The sequence below is a fragment of the Mixophyes fleayi genome, chromosome 3 (genome assembly GCF_038048845.1).
Source record: "Mixophyes fleayi isolate aMixFle1 chromosome 3, aMixFle1.hap1, whole genome shotgun sequence".
Lineage (NCBI taxonomy): Eukaryota > Metazoa > Chordata > Amphibia > Anura > Limnodynastidae > Mixophyes > Mixophyes fleayi.
Window position 1 is genome coordinate 185,868,200 of NC_134404.1, and position 21,845 is coordinate 185,890,044.

Genomic DNA, 21,845 nt, shown 5'->3' on the forward strand with positions numbered 1-21,845 from the left:
TCACTACTTTTATTGATTTTAAGTGGCATATTTTAAAACTGAATTCTATTTGTCTATATAAAGTATAACCAAATCAGCAGTTGGGCTCTGTGATCCAGACACCATGCTGAGAAGTTCCTAAAAGTCTAATCAGGTGTCAAACTCCATCCCAGACCAGGCTATATCTCACAGCAGGGGCTCATTGAAGCTGCCTCAGGTGACACTCCAATCTTCTCACACTGGCGTGTGCAAAGCAATCAAATCTGACTTTCTGTCTTCACATTTTACATTTTAATAGCTCAATTTATCAATGGATTCATTTGATAGAACATATTTACACTGCAGTTATGGTTTATCCTTTATTCCCCACAATTATGTGATGGGTTAACCCTTATAAATAACTGTAAGTTCTCTATGCTCACGACACTGGGGATCACTGATCTTTGGCTCTCTACATTCCAGAATTTACCCTGGATTCACATTGCCAGGTAACCGGATGGCAATCTTTATCATTAACCACCTGTTTTCTTTTATCTTAAAATTTAAGTAGAAAATTAGGTCTCTGTTTTCCAGATTTTAGAATATTCAAACTGTATTTGTCATACTTCAGTTAATAAATAATGTACTGGCAAAATAAGCATATCTAGAACTCAAATTAAAAAAAAAATGTTCCCTTTTACTACAAACATGTGTTGGGGACTGGAAGTTGCATGTTTGATAACAGATGCAAAGTGAACAATCTGATGTTTGAATGAAGAATGATTCCAAGCATAACACAAGTGCCTTGTATGCATGGTCTTTATACCAATAACATTACCAGCAGATCCAATACATGAATGAAAGATACGGAGACAGTGTTGGCCATAGCTTATCACCTGTTTCTATTTCATTCCGCACTCAACAGAAGGCATTTCATTATTGAATTCCATCAGTTAGAAAAGGCATAGTGATTTAAAATTTCCTAAAAAAATTTAAGCAATGAAAATAAAATAATTTTCGTGGTTTTCTTCTGAAAAAAATACATTCTGGAGAAAAAAATTACATACATAAATATTTTTTTTTTTTAGCACCAGTCATGTATTTAAATTTCTTGGGAGCAAAGATCCATCGTCTCCCCTTCAACATGACTTCCCAACAGTGGAAGGGAATTGGACGACACCAGACCAAAACAAGTGGATTATAATTTAGAACTACACTGACAGAGGCTGCAGCAAAACGTGAATGTATGTATCTGTGCTTACAAATGGGACTCATATTCAGCTGTTTAAGAGCTGCAAACAATTTAACATATGATTTTTTTTATTGATTTTTTTTCCTTGTACTGTGTAGTAAAATTAGATTTTTATATATTCTCACAATGCAGTACCCATAAACTTACTTATTCAATGCAAGAGTATTCATGAACAAAACACATATGCTTTGGAAAATATTTGCATGTCTCACTCCCTTTTATACACATCTTTGTGCCTAGTGGTAAAACATTGTTGGACACTGTATAAATAAAGGCTGATGATTTTCCTTTTCTCTATATTTTTCCCCTAACAGGCAGAAGCAATATATGGGGTCATGCATTACAGGTACAATGTAGGTGTGGTGTGCATGTTTGTGTTGAGTATGTGTTTAAAGACTATTGGCAGGAGCCCCTAATTCATGAGAATGTACCACACCCAATTGGAAATTACAACTGCTATTACAATCACCATCAAAACTTTGTATAAAAACTGTGTCTCTAAAAAGTATGCTATAAACTGTGACATTGTTCTTACAATACACGGAATTCCCCACACTGTCATGTTATCTTATTCTATTGCAAAATAAATATAAAAGGAACAAAAATTGTATAAATGTAATGCTTTGGGCACAGCTACCTCTTCTATTACCCATCAGGTTTGCTGCAAATTTTGAGCCAGGTATTGGGATGGACAATATACTGGTATTATAGTAATAATAAAAGAATCTGGTGTTTTTTTTGTTTGTTTGTTGCTTTTTTAACATAAATCACTTTGACAGACTAATGAGAATGTTGGTATATACCATTTTCCCTTGTTTCCTCCAGGCGCTCCGGTTTCCTCCCACACTCCAAATGCATATTAGTAGGTTAATTGGCTACTATTAAAATCTCTCTAAGTTGGTGAGATTAAAGTCTCTCTCAGTTGGTGTATGTGTGTGTGTATGTTAGTAAATTTAGACTGTAAGCTCCACTGGGGCAGGGACTGATGCGAGTTCTCTGTACAGCGCTGCGGAATTAGTGGCACTATATAAATAGCTGATGATGATGATAAATGTGGGCTTGAGCAGTTGACTTCTGAAACAGGGTTTGAAAGTAATCTGCTTGCTTAATGTCTGGGGCATTTGGAGAATTCAGTGTGAGAGAGTGAAAAGAAGGAGTTTACCCATTAGCATAATACATCTCCCATCCAAGTGTGGTGACTCAATTGCATTGAGTTAGCATAGATAAAACAAGCATAGATAAAACCAGCTGACCTTGGTCTAGGCTCTTTGCAAACTGTGGATGAGTAAGGGTGAAACTTGGAGCTAGCATGGAGAGCACCTTCTGAATTTATTGAGGTGTTCTTTGAGTATTATTGTGGTTTATTTCTCTTCCTTGCTTTTTCTGGATACTGACAGGAGACAGGTCATTGAATAACATAACAGCTGTTTCAAGGTATTCCACTCCTGTTTATATTTCGTGTCACCAGCATGATTTTTATTTTTTTTAAATGGAAAAAATGCATGCAAATGACCAAGTCTCTTGGAGTTTGCCCTGATCTGGCTCGCGGAATGAGCACCCAGTGAATACTGTCTAATATCAAATCCAGATTAGAGAGAATTCTCCCAAATAGCCCCTTCAGGTATTTTGCCTGAGTGTAAACAGTTTCAGAAATAAGTTTAAATAGTGTGTTTTCCTTTGGTTGGTTTACTTCTGTTGGCAGAGTATTAATCTCTTGCTAAGTTGGAGCCCAGCAGCAGCAAAGCTCATCTGCTACCACTTCAACCATGCCCATTCTGTTGCCCAAGGATGGAAGCTTTTATCTTAAAATATTCTACTGTCTTCTGCAATTCTTGTTGTAATGTCTGTTTTATATATTGCAAAAGAGTAATTCTGCATACCTAGGGTCAGGTCTTCCTCTTCCGAGAAGGGCAGCCTTAGACTCATCTGTAGGGTGCTGTTTAACCTGAAATTTCTTTCTTTTCCTGGGTTCTGCTACAAAGCTTTTTTTTGTTTATATTTGACATCTGCAAATCTATTGAGGCAGTAACAGGTACATTTACAAGCGATCATTCTATTTGTAAATATATTAAATTAAATGTGCATTACACATATGTGTGTTTTGTTCTCTCAGCTGAGTAGCAACTTTGGGTGCAGGTGACTCCACTCAAAGTTACTTATTCATCCCCAGTTGGTGAAGGCTTAGGTTATTGAATTATACCACTCTCCCAACCCCCCTTTTTATATATTTTTAGAGAGACTGTACCTGCCAGTAGAACTTTTCAGGGATTAATATATGTGCAGAGCACCCCAGGTAAGACTGCAGTCTCCACAGGACAATATAATATGGTGAGCGATGTGGATGGCCACCATGTAGTGGCGAGACAGGCCACCGGAGCCCCATCTAAGTGGGAGGGACATTTGCCAAGTGGGCGTGGGCACTGTAATGTGGGGGTGTGGCTAGCACTTTACTGAAAGAATTTTGTTACACATATTTGCAAATGCATTATATATATATATATATATATATATATATATATATATATATATATATATATTGCAACAGAAAAACAAGTAGGGCGCCCCAATGTGTATTATCAAATATGGTGTTTGGGAAGATGTAATAACTGCGTACCGTAAAGATGTATTCAGGAAGTAAATGGTCATATGGAGGTTCCTCTTCAGATGTAATCCCTCTCAAACTCCATCAGATGTAGCGACAATGCAGAAAAAACAGAACAGAAAATAACATAGTGCAGTATTGTTATATATTAAACTGCACCAAATCTGGAAATAGTCCTCCACCAGGAGACAGAGTGCTAGATCAGGTAGTGAACCCAAAGGTGAATAATGTAGCACACAGGTGCAAAGTGCATCCCTAAGTAAATAAAAACTGCGTACCAAAAAATCAGAGGACCATAGACTTTCTTAGACCATATATATAAGATCAGGCAATTCCTCTGTCACAACCTCATCCAATGGCGGTGATGAACAAGATTGAACAAAAAATAATGCAATGTAAAAATATAGTCAATTTATTAAAATTGAATAGCACAGTAGTAACTCACATGAGGTAACCACAATAGTGCTGGTAGATGTCACCGCTCTATAATAAATATAATATGGTGAGCAATGTCGATGGCCACCATGTAGTGGCGAGACAGGCCACCGGCGCCCCCATCTAAGTGGGAGGGACATTTGCCAAGTGGGCGTGGGCACTGTAATGTGGGGGTGTGGCTAGCACTTTACTGAAAGAATTTTGTTACACATATTTGCAAATGCATTATATATATATATATATATATATATATATATATATATATATATATATACACACACACAAGTTAACCCGTGCATGATACTCATGCATTCTAGTCAAATCAAGCTACTTAAGGTGTTAAAAAGGTTCTTGTCATCTTTATCGCCACACACACACGCCGCTAGGTTTTTATATATTAGATAATGCTAAGAATTTAGTAGGTCAGTGTAGTATATAACTCCGCCCAGCAGGTGGCGCTGCAGCTTGAGCACTCTGTCACCTGGTAGTTTTTTCCACACACACACACACACACACACACACTAACACAGCATGTGTGTTCATGAGGTAAAATTACCTCACGAAAATGAGTTTGAGCCCTCAACTCGTAAATTTAGCCTTTACTACCCCTCCCACGGGGGGGAAGGGGGGATGATGGAAGTTAACTGACTTCACTATTATAATTTTTTTGGTCAAATAATGTCAGTATACCAAATTTCAGGTCAATTGGATGAGCCCTTTCTGAGAAAATAGTTTTTCCCACACACACACACACTGACACACGCCGCTAGGCTTTTATATATTAGATAATGCTAAGAATTTAGTAGGTCAGTGTAGTATATAACTCCGCCCAGCAGGTGGCGCTGCAGCTTGAGCACTCTGTCACCCGGTAGTTTTTTTTCCACACACACGCCGCTAGGCTTTTATATATTAGATATACACATTTTATATATATATATATATATATATATATATATATATATATATATATATATATATATACACACACATATACACACACACATATATATATATATATATATATATATACACACTACACGTAGTACTGCACCTAATACTGCGCCTAATACTACACGCAATATTGCGCCTAATACTGCACTTAATACTGACCCTAATACTACATGTAATACTGCCCCTAATACTGCGCCTACTGCTACACATAATACTACACGTAATACTGCGCCTAATACTACACGTAATACTGCCCCTAATACTGCAGCTTATACTACACGTAATACTGTGCCTAATGCTGCACCTAATACAAGATGATTTCAGAACTCCAAGTAGTGGAGAAAGTCTATCACTATGTTCACAAATACTGATGTATCAAAAATATAGAAACCAGACATAAGAACAATAAGCCCTGATGACCCCCCCCCCATATTATATAAGGCTCCGACCGATTACTGGGTTCCAGATACACTGCAGGCCACAGGCTTAGGGATGGCGCAGGATAAGACTGCGAGTGCACCTGGTTGGAGGGATGAGAGAGAAGAGAGAGAGATTCTGCCTTTTACCTCCGTAGTGGAACGCATGCGTTCCACTGCGGAGGTAAAAGGCAGAAGATAGGGCTAGGTAGCTAGATAGGGCTAGGGGCAGGCTGCTGCGCCCCCTTGGGCTTGCCACCTGGGCGACGGCACCACCCGCACCACCCTAGTTACTGCTCTGTGTAGTGGTACAGCACCCAAGGTGCCATCCCCTGCTATAGTTTTTTTTTTTCCCCTGTTAACCACAGTGATTTCACTTACATCGCTTCAATTCAATTTTTCCCGGCTCCCTGCTGTTACTTTTCCTTTTAAGTTTATCATTTTATGTATTTACCACAGCATTATAATGACAAATTTGGCAGGGAAATTTGAGCTTGTAACCAACAACAGTTAAAACAGGTAGAGACCAGGAAATCTGGAATTTGGAAGTGGAAACGCTGTTATGGGATTCTGGCAGGTGAACTGGCGGTGGTGCTGGAAAGTTGTCTCGGTTGCAATGTGAGATGGTATAAGCTGGCGGGTCGAGCTCGGTGCTCGGTTGAATAGCAGAGTGCTCCTATTACTTTAATTATCATTTTGGGCATTCTCAAATAGTAGAGCATCATAATTATTAACATTAGAGCAAACACCTGTTTGCATGCTTTTACCAGTCACATTACAGTATTATATACAATTATATGTTTTGGAATTTAGGGTCAGAGAAGTACAGCAAAACAAAATGGGCAAATGTCAATGTGACTGCGTGCTTGCATCAAGGAGACCTCCAAGAGACAGGGTCACTTGCATGCATCCTTTCCACATCAAAGAACCATGCCATTGACACGAGTCAGATACCTGCTATGGAAGGTTATTGGAAGCAGCAAGTATAAAAAAATCAACCTAGTAGCTCACTTTTTTAATATGTCAGTTTATAGTATGTAAAACAATGTCAAAAGTATTCGCTAAAAGATTGTCTTTGAGTGTTCGGACAAAGAAAATTTAAGACTGGAAATGCAAATGTAACCACTAGAGGGTGCCTCTATTTGTACTGCAACACTCCCTTCAACTACTGATCAGCATGTTCAGAAAACACTTGCTCGTAAACATTTTGAAATTTTGTAAAAAATTGGGGAGAAGACATTTTTTTAATCCTGTAGAATGTAAATGAAACTCTGCTGTGCAGGGTCGTCGGGGAGAATTTGATTAGACAAAGCTAGAGTTGTATAAATCAAGTTTCATTACATACACATAAGCAGCTTGTGTCTATGTTCTGTTGCTCTGAAGTATGTTCAACACACCATGAAATAAGAAACATTGCTCAACATGAATAATTTGTTGGTCCCATTACCATTAATATTATCTTGATATTAGCATCATAAAATAAGAAATAACTATCTTTCACACCGATAGAAAAAGGTTGCCAACCCCCGACACAGACATTCATCAAACTCTTCACTTTGTAAAATAGCTGAATTGTAAAGGATAGAGGAGCATAGTGGTAGACTTACTGAATGTGACCCTGGCACCAGATAAGCAGAGTGACAGGCAGCAGGCAATAGACAGAGGTTATGTAATAATTAGTACAAGTAGTGTATTCCAGGTGTTAAATCGGGATTTACTAAAAAGAAACAATGGCATGGAATTGGATGGACAAAAAAGCATGGGAAAATAGAATGACCACAACAAACTAATCTAAGTCACAATTACTAAAAGGAAAATAGAGATATGTACCTCATTTTCATTTCATGTATAGCGTGGTTATCCCATGCCTAATTAATGCTTAATACGTACAGCATAATCTTTTTCTGTCTAAAGATATGAATGACTTGGTCATTTCACACCTAACAAGAGCAGCACATATAGCATATCCTTCAATGTTCAACATGGACAGCACTTCCCTCAACACTTAAAATATGTTTATGCAATGTCTGCACATTTAACATGGCCATTCCATATGATCAACATGAATTGCAAATGAGGTCTATATCTAACTCAAAGGATATATAAAAAGGATTCTCATAGTATAATATCAGATGATACCATTATAAAAAGTTATGAACTGCATTCTTTTTTTCCGGTAATTGCAAGTTTCTTTATTTATCCTTTAATAACAGTTACTTAGCTTAGATCATTCAATTTTCTTTTCTGCCTATCTTAAAAGAGATGCTGAAGACTTGACATTACGGTTTATATTGATCACTTACATTATTATGCTCTTTGCTATTATTTTGTCCTGGCAACTTTTTCTAAAGCAGAGCTGCATACAAATTACTACACAAACACGACCTGCAGTACAATATAACAGGAAAAAACAGCAATTCACTAACTGCAAACAAATATTGCTGATTTTTGCATTAAAAGTGGCTACAGAACAATCTGTTCTCCAATCAAGACATCTTTAAGTAGCATAAGCAAAATTAACTGGTGCTTATCTGAGAGAGAAAATGATCACAGTCAACTATGATCATATCAGTGTCAACAGTGTGATAGATTACATGATCAAATTCAGCAGCATTGCTTATTAGGACAGAGTACATTTTGATGATAGCCAAAAACTTGATCATACACAGTGCAACAGATCTGGAAGATCAAACTTTTTCTTTTTAATGTACAGCAAAAATGTAATTTCTGAAGTATGTAATAGAGTACAACTATTATAAAAACAGTTATGTAAAGTTATTATCTTATGGTTTGCAAACAACGATAAAAGTACAAAAAGCCGAAAGTGCTAAAGAATCATGTAGGATTCAGTTTAATCAAAGAAAAATATGAGTTTAAGTTTTCATTTGTTCATCTGCTGTATTTTAATACAGATACAAAATATGCCATTCCGTATCTGCTATGAGCAATTCCATTCCATGCAATTGCTCATTGCAGATAACAGCTAGTACTCAGCTGTATAACAAATGTAATATCTATGTCCTGTCAAGGTGTGGGAACTTTTGTCCTTGCTGGTTTTCGCAACTTTGTGGATGACAGGTTTTTGGAAGAGAGATGCCATACCTGTACATTATTTTATTCTTTTTTCTTGTGAACATATTCCATATTGCACACAAAGTGTAAATAGATGTTAGTTTCAAGCCATGTTCAGTTTTTAATTTGTATCACACTTGAACTGAGTTTCACATCTGGTAAAAATTAATGTCAAACACAGAAAGAGGAAAAAAAATATTTTTTTTCTCCCAATAAGCAAATAAAAATGGAGCAGGTAAAATTAGCTTAAATTTTTACATGCTAGCTAGAATGTTATAAGTATATGGATACCATATATATTTGTATTTTAAATAATATATAGCCCCCCCAGTCATAATATCATTGCAAAATATTTACAGATAATGACTATTGCCTCCACAACCTAGATATTTCATGTAAAATGCAATTCAGAGTTCTTAGGTTCAACAATTCATACTATGCTGTGGAAAGTTTCGATCAAAAACATTTTTTTTTTTTTTACAAAAATCTCTAAAAAAAATGTTGCATCAATTGTTATTATTGATTTATTATATTTTACATTATAATTATTATTCTCTGATTGAAACTGTTAGCTGTGTGTAAAGTTATTCAAGAATTTCCTAAATCATATGGCTGTTTCAACAGTCCTACCTTATGAAGATCAAAAATATTAAGATACCACTTAAGGTCTGCAGAAAAACAAATTACTTGCCCCTTGTTATCATGACATTAGCGATGACTAGATTTCCAATATACACCTCAAAAGCAATGGTAAAGAAGACATGACATTACAATTTTTCAAAGGATTTAACTTCGACCAAATCCATTCCCAACACCAAACTAAATCCAAGCGGGCTGTGACTTCACATATAAAAATCGGGTGCATCACAAATCTGGACTCACATAATAATAATATTAATAATAAGTATCTGCAAAGACTTTAGCCAACTTGTTAAATAAGATGAGGTGATGACACATACGCACTATAAGATTATGGGATCACAGATATTTGTGATGAGTCATATGCTGTAGAGCTTTAACGCAAACAAAAAAAAAAAGAACATTGCAAGTCCAATGGACAACAGTTACAATTTTGGCCCACATTTGGAATGTTAAAATTGTATCTATATAATACATAAAAAGAATCTGTCATCTGGTTTCTACTACATGTCTTGGAGCTTGGCAATAAAATTTGCAAATAATATATTTGTTTGGTATTGCAGTTTTCTACAGTAACGTTTTACATTTTTTGGTGCATTGTGATAATAAGTCTAGGCACTGAGGAATCTGATAGTCAGCTAAATCACAACTGACCCTCTTCCCTCTGGCCTTACAGACCATGCGTTAGAGAGGGGCGCTGGCTGTCAATGTGTGGAAATCAAACAGCAAGGATGGTATCTGAAAATTCATAAAAGATTGTGTTCCTGACACTGCTAAATGTGGGGGCAAATAAGGTGCACCTAAACCTAAGAAAGTAGATAAACCTTTAAAGTGAGAAATCACATATAGATGGGACTATAAATGAATGAATTATGACATTTCCACTTTAATATTCCCCTTGGACCAGATGTCACATTATATACACATACATACATGAGACAAAGAGAGAGAGACTCCAGGGCACAAGAACAAGTTCATCCTACCTTGCAACCTCTAATCTGGCACTGGTCTCATTCATATATATGAGACATATGAGACTGATTTACCTAAAAGACTGATCTGGAGGCATTACAGGGTTTGCAAAGCTTTAGGGGCACCTGTATATGCAATAATTCCATTTCCACCTTAGATGCATTAAAATACAAAGATTTAGAAACAAACTGTAATGGGTTTCAAGAACAAGGAACTTAGGTTCAAAAGAAAAAAATATATTTTACCAAGATACATTTGAGTTCAGGTATTGTGGTGACGAAGGAACATCCTTTAGCCTTTGCATAACATCCATTTAATGCCCCTGGTGCAGAGATCTGTGCAGCACACATCTGGATGTTTAAGCTTTAAAAGGATTAATTGGCTGGAAAGCCACAAACTAGCACGCAGCGCAAGTAACAAGGGATACAAATCCACTGTGATTTAAAGGAAAAGAAAATCCATACTACATTGCTGTCCCTATGACAACAAGAACGTGTTCCCTGATATCGATTTGAATCATTAACCAACAGAAAAGCTGAAGCAATGGGTCATAAGTTAGCATTCATCATTAGCCAAGAAAAAGGGTTTAAAACAATAAAGCGGGTTGCTGGAATTAATGTAAACAGTACACAAAAAGATTTGTAATACTACTTTGTTTTAACAGATTAGGCAGTACGGTATAGAAACAAAAATATGTTTTGTTAAAATCCAATCTTGACTACACTAGCTAAAATAAACATAACTAAATATGTTTTTGTTCTCTGATAAACAGTAACATGAACACAGTACTGACAATCAGTACAAAATACTGTATGTCTCTCGTTACTTTTCTCTTTTCTCCTAGCAAGTTGTTTCTCTCCTACTGCACAGAAGCAGCGGACAAGATAAGTTACACATTAGCACTGTTCTACTAGCCAGTGGGAAATAAGTGCTTGGTGTAAAAAGAATAGAGGTTGCAAATCCCCTTTAAGTAAAACCATCTATACATTTTAATATTAAGATGATGATTTTATGCAAGAAAATATGGATATGGGCAATAGATTAAACCTTTAAAGATAAGAGTCCTGTGTAAGTTAGTACATCACATATAAGGCTAAGGGCTAGATTTACTAAGCTGCGGGTTTGAAAAAGTTGGGATGTTGCCTATAGCAACCAATCAGATTCTAGCTTTCATTTATTTAGTGCATTCTACAAAATGACAACTAGAATCTGATTGGTTGCTATAGGCAACATCCCCACTTTTTCAAACCCGCAGCTTAGTAAATCTAGCCCTAAGTCTACACAGATGTTTTTTAGGGATAACAGTAGAAAATTAAAGAGGGTAATAGAGTAAAAAAAAAAAAGCATGAGTGTAGATGTAGCCTTAAAATTACCTTTAAGGGCTCAAGGTCCAGTAATAGCACTTCTGCCTCACAGCACTGGGGTCATGAGTTCAATTGCCAACCATGGCCTTATCTGTGAGGAGTTTGTATGTTCTCCACGTGTTTGCATGGGTTTCCTCCGGGTGCTCCGGTTTCCCCCCACAGTCCAAAAACATACTAGTAGGTTAATTGGCTGCTATTAAATTACCCTTAGTCTCTCTCGGTCTGTGTGTGTGTATGTTACGGGATTTCGATTGTAAGCTCCAATGGAGTGGGCACTGATGTGAATGAGTTCTCTGTGCAGTGCTGCGTAATTAGTGGCGCTATATAAATAAATAGATGAGGATGATAATTATATATAATTTGCAATATATAATACATGATGACATCCAAGCATGCTTGTATAGTCTACAAATACTAAAATCTACACCATATCAAAATTATTCAAATGTATGACTTTATCCATAATATAACATAATATGTAACTTAAGTGGACAATAAAATTAATATAGCTGAAAAACATTTGCTGTGCCGGAAGATGACAACACATAACTTGCATTATTGCAAAAGGACCGTGGAGTACCTGGCTGTATTCAGCAACGGATGCTTAGTTCCCACCAGCTTCCTGACTTGCATGGCTATATTGCTCAGTTCGTCACTAAGAAGACAACGAAGACTCATGAAGGATGTTGGATAACCCACAATTTTTTCTGCATCTGAAACAACTTTGCTCCAATGAGTTGTAGTAGTAGTAGGAGAGCCAGAAAAGAGGCCGATTGTCCTTCTTGTGCAAAACCTGCTGGTGCTATCTTTAAATATCCCCATTGACCGGGTTACACACTTGATCACAGACATGATAAGAACACACACCCTACCAAAGAGGAAAAAACAAGAGAAAAAAATCAACAATGTACATTTGCAAAATTTTAAAAAGGATGTACTGTTGTCATCAGGATGCTATGTACAGGTTAAACAGTTGGCTATTAGTTCATTTATTTTTTCAGAAAAAGTCCAAGCTAAACACTGAAGTGGTCATACTTGCATTTCAAACTATGCAATTCTAAGAGTTTATGCATACAGCAACCCTGATATGTGCCGGCACAAATTAAACTTTCTATTGATCCCTATGGAGAATGCATTAACTATACACGCAGTATGTTCATCAAATGCCTCATGTTCTGTGACCACAGCTTGCTCCATTTTCAGTCCACCAGGAGTATAACAGAAGTGCAGTGTATATATAATGTGTTCTCAATAGAAATCAGAAATTCTATGATGTCTATTTCAAGTCTATTTATCCTCTATTCACCATATGGTTAATGAAGTTCAAGAGCAAATAGCCATGGCCGGAAGTAAGAAGCCCTTAAGTACATCGTTCTAAAATTTGAAACGTGGACACCACTACACAATTACTACCATCATACCATCACACTTTAAGATCAGAAACTGTGGAAAGCAAAAAGAAAAATTGGGGGAAAAAAAAGTAGACACACACGAGTATATGTATATATATATATATGTATATATATATGTATAATATATATATATATATATATATATATATATATAACATGCATACACTATATGGACAAAAGTATTCGGACGCTTGACCATTACACCAACAGGGACTGTAATGTATTGTATTTAAATAAATATAATTTAATATGGAGTTTCTCTCCTTTTTACAGCGATAACAGCTTCCAATCTTCTTGAAATGCTTTCCACAAGATGGGAGTGTTTCTGTGGGAATTTGTGCTCATTCATTCCGCAGAGCAATTTATGAGGTCAGGCACTGATGTTGGACGAGAAGCCCTGGCTCGCAATCTTCCTTCCAGTTCATCCCAAAGGTGATCGATGGAGTTGAGGACAGGGCTCTGTGCGGGCCAGTCAAGTTCTTCTACACCAAACTCATCAAACCATGTCTTCCTTGTAGTCCTTGCTTTGTGCACTGGGGCACAGTCATGTAGGAATAGAAAAGAGCGTTCTCCAAATTGTTGCCACAAAGTTGGAAGCATAGCATTGTGCAAAATGCCTTGGTATGCTGAAGCATTAAGATTGCCCTTCACTGGAGATAAGGGGCCTAACCCAAACCGTGAAAAACAGCCCCATACCATTATCCCTCCTCCACCAAACTTCACAGTTGGCATAATGCAGTCAGACAGGTAATGTTCTCCCGGCATCCACCAAACCCAGACTCGCCCATCTGAACTGCCAAACAGAGAAGCGCGATTCATCACTCCACAGAATACATTTCCAGTGCTCCACAGTCCAATGTTGCTGTGCTTTACACCACTACATCCGACGCTTGGCATTGGTCTTGGTGATGTGAGACTTGCATGCAGCTGCTCGGCCATGGAAACCCATTCCATTAAGCTCCCGCCGCACAGTTTTTGTGCTTACATTAATAGGAGAGAGGGAGAGAAAGTAGTGAAGTCATTCCTGCAAAATAAATCCTCATATTTGGCAAGCAGTGATGTCACTTATATCACATGAGTAATTTTGAAAGTGTGACAGAATGCAAGTGACCTATACCCAGATTTGTTTGCTTTTTTTTTTATTTTCAAATTGTTTTTATTGTTGACACTCTGAAATAAAGCAATGCAAACTAAAACATCATTACATACATAATTTGGACTGTAAACAGAATAACATTATAAAATCAATATCTCTTATAGGCTATGAAAGACAATTTTGTAAACTACGTAAAACAACAAGGTGTTAGGGATATATAACCGTGCTTGCTATATATATATATATATATATATATATATATATATATATGTAAAGAAGCATATATATGGCATACATATAAGAACATGCAGAACATTTCAAGTAGAAGGCAATGGTAAAGGTATAATGTAGTCCACTGCTGCCATGCAAGAAAGTACCCTCACTTTACAACAGAATAGGTGGGTCGTCAGCAACCATTCTCAATTCATACCATGAAAAACATTTATCAATCAGTGATTTAATGTCTAGTTGAAGGGAGTCAATGTAACGCTCCCACATTTCAAAGAAACCCAGGACTTTAGATTCCCTAGCAAGTGTGGCCTCAAGCCAATCTATCTTGATTATGTAAAATAATTTTTCTTTAAACAGATTGAAGAAGGGAGTCACCGACTGTGACCACATCTGCAGAAATTTTTTTCTGGTCACTGCACTGAGGGCCAAAAGAAGTCATCTGCCACCCTTTGACACACATTGACCTGTAGAAAGGATGCCCAGAATAGCCCAATGAGGTGTAATGGGAATATTATAGACTGCAAAAGTTTTGACTTTAAGACAAAAAAAACCCTGACTAAGGGGCAACTCCATAAGCAGTGGAATAAATCTGCATCCCTTTCCTGGCAACGCGAGCAGTGTTAAAAGCATTTTGAGACCATCATAAGGCTATGAGGGGGGGAAATATAGGATGTATGGTAGGCATTTAGGAATAATTCAGTAAATATGGACGCTGATATCAAGCAGGAAGAAGCATCCAAATTCATTAGAAGGGTGTCTACTGTTAGGTCTGGAAATAAGCGCAACCATTGAGAAAGACCTGTTGTAACATCAGAGTGATCAATGCGGTTTCTTATAAAATTATCGTGGAGAGTGATAGCCTTGCATTGAGGAGGGATACGGGACAAGAGGGAATCCAACGAATTCTGCCAATCATCCAGTGAGAATTCTCTAATTACTTTAGTGATATAGTGGTATGCCTGAAAATATGCAAAGGGGAAAAAACTAAGAAAATTCATGTCATGACATGACTATGAGTGTCACATGACTGAACTGCGGGTCTCATGACATGACTAAACTGCGGGTTTGAAAAAGTAGAGATGTTGCTTACAGCAACCAATTAAATTCTAGCTGTCATTTTGTAGAAAACACTAAATAAATGAAAGCTAGAATCTGATTGGTTGTTATAGGCAACATCTCCACTTTTTCAAACCTGCAGTTTAGTAAATATACCCCTAAATCTTTGTAAATAATCAACAAGGTAACTACTCATATATGCACAGAAATCTACTACTGATAATTTGTTTTAATTAGTAACTATAGTATAATGCGGCGGTTCCCAAACTGAGCGCCGCGGCTCCCAGGGGTGCCGCGGCGCTGTCACTGGGGTGCCGCGGGCCAGACATAAAAACAAAACAAAACACAGAAACTTACCAATCCGCCGGGCGCCGGGACCCAGCAGCCTCCTCTCTCCTGCAGCTGTCACTGAATATCGACGTCAGTAACAAGCTGCAGGAGAGAGGAGGTTGCTGGGTCCCGGCGCCCGACAGATTGGTAAGTTTATGTGTTTTGGTTTTTTTTATGGCTGGCGCCTGGCGCGGGGCAGAGTGAGAGGGATCGTGGCAGAGGAGGGGGACAGAGGATGGTGACAGCGGGACAGAGGACGAGAGCAGAGGATGGTGACAGCGGGACAGAGGTTGGTGACAGGATGGTGACAGCGGGACAGAGGAGGAGAGCAGAGGATGGTGACAGTGGGACAGAGGATGGTGACAGAGGGACAGAGGAGGAGAGCAGAGGATGGTGACAGCAGGGCAGAGGAAGGGGACAGAGAGCAGAGGAGGGGGACAGAGGGGCAGAGGATGGGGACAGAGGGGCAGAGGATGAGGACAGAGAGCAGAGGATGGGGACAGAGAGCAGAGGATGGGGACAGCAGGGAAAGAAGGGGGACAGAGAGCAGAGGAGGGGCACAGTGGGGCAGAGAAGAGGCACAGCGGGGCAGAGGAGGGGGACACAGCATGAGAGGGGCAGTGGAGGGGGACACAGCGTGAGAGGGCAGAGGAGGGGACAACGTGTGAGAGGGCAGAGGAGGGGACATTGTGAGAGAGGGCAGAGGAGGGGGGACAGCGTGACAGAGCAGAGGAGGGGGGACAGCGTGACAGAGGGGGCAGTGTGAGAGAGGGCAGTGTGTCTGGATGCAGAGGGGGCAGAGTGTCTGGATGCAGAAGGGGCAGAGTGCCTGAGGGCAGAGGGGGCATTTTTGCATACAACTAAATAAGTATTTCTGTCCTGACCTAAATACTTATTACAATTTTTTGACCCAACTACTTCTAAAACAGGACTGCTCAATAATTATTTTGGAGGGGTGCCTTGAAAAAATTTGGAGACTCTAAGGGTGCCGCGAACTGCAAAAGTTTGGGAACCACTGGTATATTGTATAAAAAATGTTTTGGCTTGTGTGTAGATAGATGGAGAGAATATATTACATAATTATTATTTATTTCATACTCCTGTTAACAATGTTGTTATAATTAGTGTCATCATTAATTCTGACAGCTGTGATGTCACTTAATGCACACTAATCCCATTTTAAAGCTTGCTAATATGATTAAGTTAATGGAGTTACATACTGCAACATTTTACAGAAAGGTTTTCTGGATATTCTTTGACAGTGTTTGTCACAAACAGTAGTAGTCAAACAGAAAATCTGATTACTTCACGGGCAAGATTTACAAGATTCATTATACATGAAATGGTACCCTCTTCTACCCTCATTAAGTCCCACAAATTAAAAAGGGATTATTAACTCTCTTTATCTACTCCTACATTTTTACCTGTCCATTTGACCCTGTACCCTCTCCAATCAATTGATTGCAGTCTCCTGTCCTCACCCCATGCTAAAATCTGTACTATTTCTCTCTCTATTGGTATCGTCATAGATCAGTTTAGGGGCACCGTATCCTGGGTTAGACGACTGCACTTTAAACGCAATCAGTCAAATATGTCACACCACTCCAGTGGCCTCAGCTAGAATGAAAATAAACAAAATATAAACATAACCATTGCCTGTCTGGCTTCTAACTAATACACAGGAACGCCCTCTCTAAAGTGAGGGACCTAGTGTCCCACACACATACAAAATAACAGAACTTACAAATCACATATTGCGTATCTCTCAGGAGCCATCTGACCTCCTCCCAAGGTATTGAGAGACTGATTGAGATACTTTGCAGCCTTTTACCAGCACCACACAAGGGCAACCCCTAACTACCAGCAGATTGTCTTGGTAATTTGGAAGACCTGAAGTGAGCCATATAAATTGAGCCCACCGTACTCTTCATTTATACCCCAGGGACCCTTATACCAGCTTTACCTAAAACTGAAACAAACTTCAAACCTTTTCTTAAACAAAACAATCTTCCTGGGGCTTTAATACACAAAGGACTCTGCACGGCACGTGAGCAATACTGCGGAAAGCAGAGGGGATGCAGGAATAGCAAATCACTGTAGTTAGTACTGACGAGTATAAGAAGCTGCGACAGACTGTAGAGAACACAGTTACTGGTTCAGGAACAGTATTACAGTCTGCAGCATGTGTTCAGAAATTACTGAGAGCACTATAGCTACTTCTAGAGAGTATACGGAACTGCGGCAAGCTGTATACTTTGGTCCAGGGATGCAGCTGAGCACAGATACTGGATCAGGAACAGTATAACATTAAGCAGCAGAAGTATAGAAATTGCTGAGAGCACTGTAGAAAGTACCAGGGAGCATATGGAACTGGGGCAGGTTGTGTACTTAGGTCTGGGGATGCTGATGGGCAGAGGTACCAGATTAGAAATAGTACAACAGAATGCGGCAGAAGTACAGAAATTGCTGATAACGCAGGGAGCCAGGAGCAACATGTCCACACAGTAGAAGAGACTGAAAGAACTGGCAATCAGTGATTGACATAGATGTCTTTAAGTAGTGTAGCCACCAGAGGGCGTCAGGAATAGAAGTAGTTAAAAAATGTGTCTTCGCATGCGCAGAACTACTCAAAGATGGCGCTGGTGAGTGGAGGCAGCAGTGTCTCTCAGGCAGGGAAGGACAGCAGGGGACCCTCCAGGTAAGTTAGCCTGGACCTGACCGAAGACTCAGCAGGATCGGCGTATGACAGAAAGACATTTACCAGTTTCCAAGCAATAGACTTTGTTAACGTATTGCTTACGGTTATCTGGTAGCATAATCCAGTATCACTAGAATATACTGATGACCCCAGGCAGACTTTAGTAAGGTTCCAACCAAATCTATGGCTATACTTTTAAACAGAACCTCAATAACGGGTAACAGGACAAGCAGACTTTTATAATGTGGCCTAGGAGCATGGTAATTGGCAGGATGCATGATATTCAGATACATCTTCATGGAACCCTAGCTAGGAAAACAGCTGAAAAATTCTCTATGAGGATTTTCCTACCCCTTGAAGCCCTGCAGTTATGTGGCCATGAGCCAGGTCTAACACCGGTCTTCTATATGCCTTAGGAACCATTAGCCGTTCCACAACATCCTCTCCATTTTTGGACACTTCATACAACAACCCTTAATTCATTGCCATGTGAGGGTATGGCCACCTACTATCTGGCTCTAAAGGGATTTCCATCAACCATTTTTACATTTTCCCTAGCCTTTACCAGAGTGGGGTCTTTTACCTGTTCTGAGGCAAAAATATATTTTCCCAGTTTGAGATCAGGCATATAGTCAACTGTTTCAACAACATTTCCAACTTCAGTAGGAGGCATATCATCCTGCACTCCACTGCTGCCCTCATCATTTTCTTACTCCCCAATATTTGAGAAAGGGAACACATCAGACTCAGGGAACACTCCCACCGCCACCGTATCCGTAACATTATAAAATTAGTCTGGGTTATTTACTTGTGTAACAAACTGGGTTTAACTCAGCTTTCAGAAGTGGAAAAAATCTCTCACCAATATTGCATCAAACCCCAAGCAAGAACCTACTCCCACAGTGAATACCACGGAACCACAGTGTTTATATGACCTAAGCCACCACATCAAAAACATCTAATCACATTTTTATCAAGTCTAATATGAGGCTGGAACCTTCTTGGCATAACTGGCCAATCTCCAGGTTTCCAGACTTCAGTCTCTGTATGCTTCAGTGTAATATCATTTCAGCGCCTAGCACCCTTATCCGCTGGAACAATCTTTCCAGAAGTCACTGGAGATCCCCATTGCAGAACTAGAGGCCAATGGGGTGTACTCATCAGTTTCTCGGCTGCCAGATACCACTCTACAAGGTGGTCTGCTGTTTTGGGATCCCCATGGCTTACTCACCTGGGCGGAACAGCATGCAGGGACTGTAGATATTGATCCACAAGATTATTTCCACAATTTGGGTGCATATCAAAGTCTCAGGTTGTATCCACTTCTTGGTGAGGTAAATTAGGTCATGCATCTGAGAGCGAGGAGGTTTATCCACCTGGTATCCCCAGCGATGTACTCATTGCGCCTGGACAGACAATGTGACACCCAAACGAGTCAAAATTTCAGCCTTCAGTATATCATAGTCCTCGGCATTACCAAGGCTTAAATCAAAGTATGCCTTTTGTGACTCCCAAGATAGGAAGAGAGTCAATAGGCCCGCCCACTGAAATTTAAACCAACTTCCCTTTTCAGCGATTCTCTCAAAAGTTGTTAAATAGGCTTCCACATCATCTCCCTTGGTCATAATTTGAAGAAAATGATTAGCTCGTATAGAACTGGAAATAGTTGTGACGTCTGAGACAGCATTGCCAGGCAAGGTGGTGATAGACTGCACCACCTCTTTTAGGGCTTTGCGATCATGGTGTTGTTGCCTCCAGAGCTCCTCAATATCCAAGTGTTGCTGCCCCTGAGCCTCCTCCTCAATAGCTAACTGCTACAACATGGTGGCTACCAGCTGGGCCATAATAGCCTGTAGCAATGCCTTGCTTATATCCTCCATGTTACCTCCTGGTGAAGGAGGAGGGCAGAATGTAGGTTTCGATCAATTGCTGATGACCCGTATTCAAGGTTCATAAGATATTTCCATATAACAGTATCTTACAAAATTGGGTGTCTGTCAACTTTTCCATGCAATTTTTATGGCTGCAATTTGAAGAGCAATGCCCGCATTCTCCAACATATTTCATAGATCGGGTTAAGGTTACCGTCTCCTGGGGTAGACGGCTGCACTTTACACGCAATCAGCCAAATATATGTCACACCAGTCGATTTTTCAGCCAAGGGAGTGGGCTCACTCGCAATTTTGCCTAAGAACACAGCCATGAATAAAGAATGGTACCAAAACATCCTCCAAGAGCAACTTCTCCCAACCATCCAAGAACAGTTTGGTGATGAACAATGTCCTTTCCAGCATGATGGAGCACCTTGCCATAAGGCAAATAACTAAGTGGCTAAGGGATCAAAACATCGAAATTTTGGGTCCATGGCCAGGAAACTCCCTAGACCTTAATTCCATTGAGAACTTGTGGTCAATCCTCAAGAGGCAGGTGGATAAACAAAAATTCTGACAAATTCCAAGCAGTGATTAGGCAAGAATGGACGGCCATCAGTCAGTATGTGGCCCAGAAGTTGACTGAAAGCATGCCAGGGCGAATTGCAGAGAAGGGTCAACACTGCAAATATTGACTCTTTGCATAAACTTAATGTAATTGTCAATAAAAGCCTTCGACACTTATGAAATGCTTGTAAGTTTATTTCCGTATACCATAGCAACACCTGACAAAAGGTCTAAAAACACTGAAGCAGCAAACTTTGTGAAAACCAATATTTTTGTCATTCTCAAAACTTTTGGCCATGACTGTAGAGGCTACTTAAACACCACACATTAGCTCACATTCACTGTATCACTATAACACATAAGTTTGAAATTTACATTCACATAAATATTATACATTTATTATTGAGATGTGTATTCTGTAAATGCTCATCACTGCTGTTCATACATAGGATTATAACAAAGTACAATGCTATATACTGTATATCTCAATAGGCCGAAGGACCGTTTAATGTGCTTAAAAAAAAAAAACAAGACATCCCCGATACCACTCGCCCCCTACAGAAACTTCTGCCATATTCTGAATGCGGCGAACTGTCTCATTACAGTCCACTGGAAGAACAACGCTACCCCACCCTCTATGCCCACTACCATACTAAACATATGGACCACATAATGAATGAGGATTATCACATCTACCTTACATAATACTACCTCTGCCTTTCAAGAAATGTGGACTCCATGGACAAACTTCTATCCAAACAAACAACATACTAGTAGGCTAATTGGTTGCTATTAAAAAATTGACCTTAACCTCTTTTAGTCTGACTATCTGTCTGTTAGAGAAGTTAGAATGTAAGCAGGGACTGAAGTGAGTTCTCTATACAGCGCTGTGGAATTAGTGGTGCTATTTAAGTAGCTGATGA

General features: G+C 39.1%; 1 protein-coding gene across 3 annotated transcripts in view; it reads right to left on the reverse strand.

Annotated features, from left to right (window-relative positions):
* Window positions 1–21,845, reverse strand: part of PDSS2 (decaprenyl diphosphate synthase subunit 2) — a 306,498-nt gene that overhangs the window by 168,703 nt on the left and 115,950 nt on the right. For all 3 annotated transcript variants that reach the window (XM_075202873.1, XM_075202872.1, XM_075202871.1), the window contains exon 2: window positions 12,242–12,529. In XM_075202873.1, coding sequence (XP_075058974.1) covers window positions 12,242–12,513 — 272 coding nt within the window. In that variant the 5' untranslated portion in view covers window positions 12,514–12,529. The remainder of the gene's footprint in view (window positions 1–12,241; window positions 12,530–21,845) is intronic.